Source organism: Melospiza melodia, unplaced genomic scaffold (assembly GCF_035770615.1).
Source record: "Melospiza melodia melodia isolate bMelMel2 unplaced genomic scaffold, bMelMel2.pri scaffold_44, whole genome shotgun sequence".
NCBI classification, from domain to species: Eukaryota; Metazoa; Chordata; class Aves; order Passeriformes; family Passerellidae; genus Melospiza; species Melospiza melodia.
This window is the reverse complement of record NW_026948761.1, coordinates 3,381,845-3,386,903: the sequence shown is the minus strand read 5'-3', so window position 1 is coordinate 3,386,903 and position 5,059 is coordinate 3,381,845. Positions and strand designations below refer to the sequence as shown.

At 62.5% G+C, this 5,059-nt stretch overlaps 1 protein-coding gene across 1 annotated transcript; it reads right to left on the bottom strand.

Annotated features, from left to right (window-relative positions):
• Positions 1-2,030: 2,030 nt before the first annotated feature.
• Positions 2,031-4,857, bottom strand: LOC134434591 (serine/threonine-protein kinase pim-1-like; the record flags this gene model as incomplete). The annotated part of the gene is made up of 6 exons (XM_063183246.1): positions 2,031-2,132; positions 2,368-2,521; positions 2,764-2,940; positions 3,555-3,921; positions 4,126-4,176; positions 4,300-4,857. Coding segments are annotated over 5 exons (1,260 nt in total), but the record flags the coding sequence as incomplete, so codon positions are not given.
• Between the last annotated feature and the right edge of the window lie 202 nt (positions 4,858-5,059).

Genomic DNA, 5,059 nt, shown 5'->3' with positions numbered 1-5,059 from the left:
TTTCAGCGCTTTGAACCAGCCAAGAGCTTTCTCCAAGAGTGCAATGGAGCAGCTGTTCCTGATCCCAGGCCTGGCTCTCTCCAGTATCTGCCCTTGCCTGGTTCTGTCCCTCGTGCTGTGCCCTCTGTTCCCCCAGGGCTCGCTGGCTGCTGCCCAGGACTGTGGCACTGGCACAGATCCAGTGCTCCAGAGCCTCCTTTCTGTGCCCTTGCAGCTGCCTGGGCACAGCAGCCTTTTCGATCTGGAAGCTCCCCATGGACAGGGAGTGCCCAGCTCTGTTCCTTGCACAGCCTCCAGGAGCCCAGGGCTGCCATCTCCAGTCCCTGCTGGCACTGGGGGCTCCCAGGTGCCTCAGGCTGCTGTGACACCGCTGCACATGGGAGGGAAGAGGGGCAGGGGCTGTGCTCAAAGTCAGCTCCATCTGCTGCTGCTGCTGATGCTGCTGCTGATGCTGCTGCTGCTGTGGGGTCATTTGTGCAGCCCTGGCCCAGAGTCAGGGATCAGGTCCTGCCAGTCTCTTCCAGCCCTGGCTGCTCAGAGTTTTGGCCTTGGAGCCTCAGGTGGCCAAAGGCAGCTGCTGCTGGTGCCTCTGTGTGCCCATGTTCAGCAGTGCTGCTCCATCAGTCTGTGCCCAGCAACGGGGAAAAGCCTCAGCCCTGCAGGGCCAGGAGCTGCCGGGCTCTGCCTGAGCAGCTCAGCCAGCAGGAAGGGAGCTGCTCCACACGGGAACCAGGAGCAAACGACACTCCTTTTATAGGACATGTTTTCTACTGAAAGGAAAAAAAAGGAAAAAGTAATCAAAAACTATATAAAATGTGAAAGATAAAAACAAAACCCAAGAGTGCAGTGAAAAATCTTCTCTAACTTTGAATTAAGAGGCAACTGATCTTTTGAAAGAAAACTCAGTTATTTACTTTGTAAATGTGCTGATGGCATGGATCCATCGTACTGACTTCAGCAGTCTTTTCAAAAAGTTTTTGGGGATTGTTTCCAATATTGTTATTTTAAATTGTGGTCGAGGCAAGGCTTTGTGCCCTTCCAGCTCCAAACAGGACTGGGAATGGAAACTCTGTCAAAGCCCAAATCCTTTACAAGATGACCTTCCTTCTCAGCCTGGGAATGGGCTGCACATTCCCTTTGAAACTGTCAGGGATCTCTTAGAGTCACAAAGTCCCACTTACGGCTTTTTACTCTGGTTTGGAAGTGCAGAAGGGCAATTCTCCATCCACCAGCTCCAGACTGCACTTCCTCAGCAGCACGGCCCACTTGCCAGCTTTGGCCCACTCGTGGCACTTCTAGAGGAGGAAGAAAGTGCAATTGCACAATTCCAGCCAATCAAGAAGGAAGAATGGGACAGACAAAACACCCTGTGCAGATCCAGGTGTTCAGCTGGGACTGTGGAGAGTTTGGGTCCTTGCCAATTGCATGTGTGTCCCAGCTGCAATATCTGGGCCTGCAGCAGAGTCTCACTCACCTGCCAAAGCAGAAAGCTCAGGCGCTGTGCTCGCAATGGGCTCGTCTGATGCAGAGCTGTCAGAGCAATGTGAGGGCAGAGCCAGCCCAGCTGGGCCCAGGGCTGAGCCCAGCAGAGCCCTGGCAGAGCCCAGAGCAGCCTCAGCACCTGCAGAGCCCGGCTACAAGGAGAGAAAGCAGAAACCGCCCGTCAGCTGAGGGCTCCTGTGCCCTTGTGCCAAGGCCTGCGGTGCCCAGGCCATGCTGGCTGTGCCCAGAGCTGTGCCCAGAGCTGCCCATCCCTGCTGCCTTTGGCAGCAGAGCAGGAGGGCAGGACATGTGCCCAGCCTGCAGCCAGCCACGGCACATCCAGCCCTCAGCAGCTGCCCAGAGTCAAAAAGCAGCTGGGCAGCTGACTGAAGAATTCATTGCGTCTGCCCCAGCTAAGGGGGAACCTTTGGTGCCCAGCTGTGCCATGCCCAAATCTGGGAGCAAGCCCCTGCCTGTGGACTCACCTGCAAATTGGACCTGGAGCCTGGCTTTGAAGAGGTGCCAGAATCCAAGTCCATCATCTTCAGCTGGCCAGGCCAAGGAAGAGATTGTCATCCTTGAGGTTGTCCTTGGTGTCTCCAGCACCAGCCCCATTTGGGACAGCTTCTCCAGGGGCTCCTTCTCCTTCCCTGGGGTCAGACCAGGCTGTCAGGGCTCTGCCCAGGGCCCCAGCCATCCATGAACCATACAAACAAAACCGGGGGGATGGTGGCCACCAGTGCTTGTCACACTGGGTCTCCAGCTCAGCTCCAGCCCAAGAGCTGCATGTTCCCTTCTGCTGACCCCTGCTCAGAGCTACAGGCAGGACAAAACCAGCCTGGTTTGCTTTGCCACTGATTGCCAAGAGATGCGTGGAGCTGGTACCTGCCAGGCCCCTGGATCCAACTGTGCACGTGGATTTCTTCAGTCTTCTAGGGCAGGGAAACACCCTTCACCCAAGGATGACAGAAAAGCTCTTCTAAGGATGGCCTGTCCAAGGGTTGCATGGACAAACACCTCTTAATAACATCTTGGCACTCTGGGGAGAGAAATCAGAAATCACCAGTCAGTTGGAGAAGTTGCCCTCCTGTTCCCATGCCCAGGTCATGCTGGGTGTGACCAGAGCTGGGCCTAAACTTCTCCATGGATGCTCTGTTTGGAGGAGAGCAGGAGAGCAGGACATATGCCACCTCCTCAGCAGCTGCCAGAGTGGGATGCCCATGAGCCTGCTGCTGTCTCCCAGCACTGGTATTTCCCCCGTGCCCAGAGATGAGGATCCACCTTGAGAGAGCCATCGTGGGAAGAGGATCCGCCCCCGGATGATCTCCTGGCCTCTCCTGAACGGGTGCTTCCCCATGACCAGGTGGCACAGCAGGAGGCCCAGGGACCAGATCGTGGCTGCCTCGCCGTGGTAGCGTTGGTGCTGGATCCACTCTGGTGGGCTGTAGGACAGGGTTCCTGTGGAACACAGACACAGCTCAGCAGGGGGCTGCTGCTGCTCCCAGAGCCCAGCCCCAGCATCCCTGGGCATGTGGGGGCTGTCCCAGAGGCACACGGGGTGAGCGCTGCCCTCTCGCCAGCACTTGGGACTTGTGCACAAACTCGCGGCTGGAAAAGAAGCCACTGGTGCTGGAAGAGGGCAGCAGAATCCCTGGGAAAGCCCAACCATGACACACAAAGGAAAAACCCACCCAGTAGTGGAGAAAACCCACTCTCCTCCCCACCTGCACGGCCCCCAAAAATGTTAATAAGCCAAGGTGAACAAGGGGAGTGGAGCAGTCCAGCCCTTCCTCGCCTGCACACCAAACCATCTGGGGCACGCGGTCAGGCCTCCCTCTCTGCTGCCCCCATGGGGGTTTGTGTTGGGCTGGCTGCCCCAGCTCCAGCCCCAGCCCAGGGCACAGTGGGTGCTGAAGGCTGTCAGCAGGGCTGGGAGCTGGCCGCCCTCACACCCCACCCAAATCAACTCGGCTCCAGCATCAATCCCATCCCGGCTGCAATAGGGGGAAGCCCTGGTGCTGCACCCAGGCTGGGCCACGAGATGCCCAAGAGCACCCCCTGCGAGGGCTCACCTGCAAATTGGGTGTAGGCTGTGTCTTGGAGGAAGGCGCCACAGCCAAAGTCGATCAGTTTCAGCTGCCCGCTGGCCAGGTCGACCAGGACATTCTCAGGCTTGATGTCCCGGTGCAGGACCCCGCAGCTGGTGCAGTGCCGCACGGCCTCCAGCACCTGGCGGAACAGCCCCCGCGCCTCCTCCTCCGGCAGGAACCCCCGCTCCGCCAGGAAACCCGAGAGCTCCTGGCACCGCTCCGGACGCTCCAGCACCAGCAGGAAGCTGTCGGGGAGCTCAAGCCACTCCAGGAGCTGAATGACACCGCCACAGCCACAGGACACCTTGGCCAGCAGCACGATCTCCAGGGGTGCGCTGGTGCCGTCGGGCTGCGGGAGGAGCACGACGCCGTCAGTGGGGCCGAGGCCGTGCCGGGGCTCTGGGAGCCCTCAGCCAGCCCGGGATGCTCTGCATGCCCCGCTCAACCCACGCCCGCTCTCCCCGCAGGGCTCACGGCGGCTCCCACCGTGCCGGGCCCCGGCTCCTCGCCGCCCGGCACGGCCCGGCTGCTGCCGCTGGCCCCGCTCACTCACCAGCTCGCCCCAGTGCCGGATGCGATCCCTCGGCACGCGTTTGATGGCCACCTGCGAGCGAGGGAGAGCAGCGGGCTGAGCTCGCCGCCCGTCCCGTCGCGCCCCGACCTTCTCCTCCTCCTCCCTCCTCCTCCGCCCCCTCTGCCTGCTCCCGCCGCCGGCCCCGCCGCTCACCGGGACGCCGTCCGAGACCCGCGTGGCTGCGAAGACGCTCCCGAAGCCGCCGCGTCCCAGCAGCGATCCCAGCCGGTACCGCTCCTGCAGGGCCTCCTGCGCTTCCCCTGCGGGCGGGACGCGGCTGTCAGCGCTCGGCCCGGGACCAGCAACGGCCCCCGAGCGCCCCTCACCCGCCCCGGGCCCGGCATCCCCACCCGCCCCGGGCCCCGGCGGCTTGGGGCCGGAGGCCGCGCTGCCGAGCGGCGGAGCTCGGGCCGGGGAAGCCGCAGCGGAAGCGGCGGGAGCGGCCGCGCCGCGTGTGTCCTCTGCAGGCCCCGGGAGGAGCCGGGGCCGGGCTCGGGACTGGAGCCTACGTCGGGTCCGGGGCCGGGCTCGGGCCAGGCGGAGCCGAAGGGCGGCGATGCCGCCTCCGCACCAGGCACTGATGCCCGCCCAGCAGCGCCACCGCCAGCACGGCCAGAGCCGGGCGGAGGCGAGACCGCGGCGGGACGGCCGGGGCCGGGCATGGGGCAGCCCCGCCCGGGGCTGGGGGCGGGCCGGGGGCATGGCCCGGCCCGGCAGGGGAGAGGGAGGCGGGGAGAGGAGAGGGACGCCGGGCAAGGGACCGCGGGAGAAGGGTGCCCGACAGCGGGAAAGGGAGTGAAAAATAAAGAAAAAGAGAAAGAAAGAGAGAAAGAGTGTTCGAAAGTATCTGTTTGCTGCTGCTGCCACTGCTGCCGCCGCTGCTGCCGCCGCCGCTGCTGCTGCCGCTGCTGCA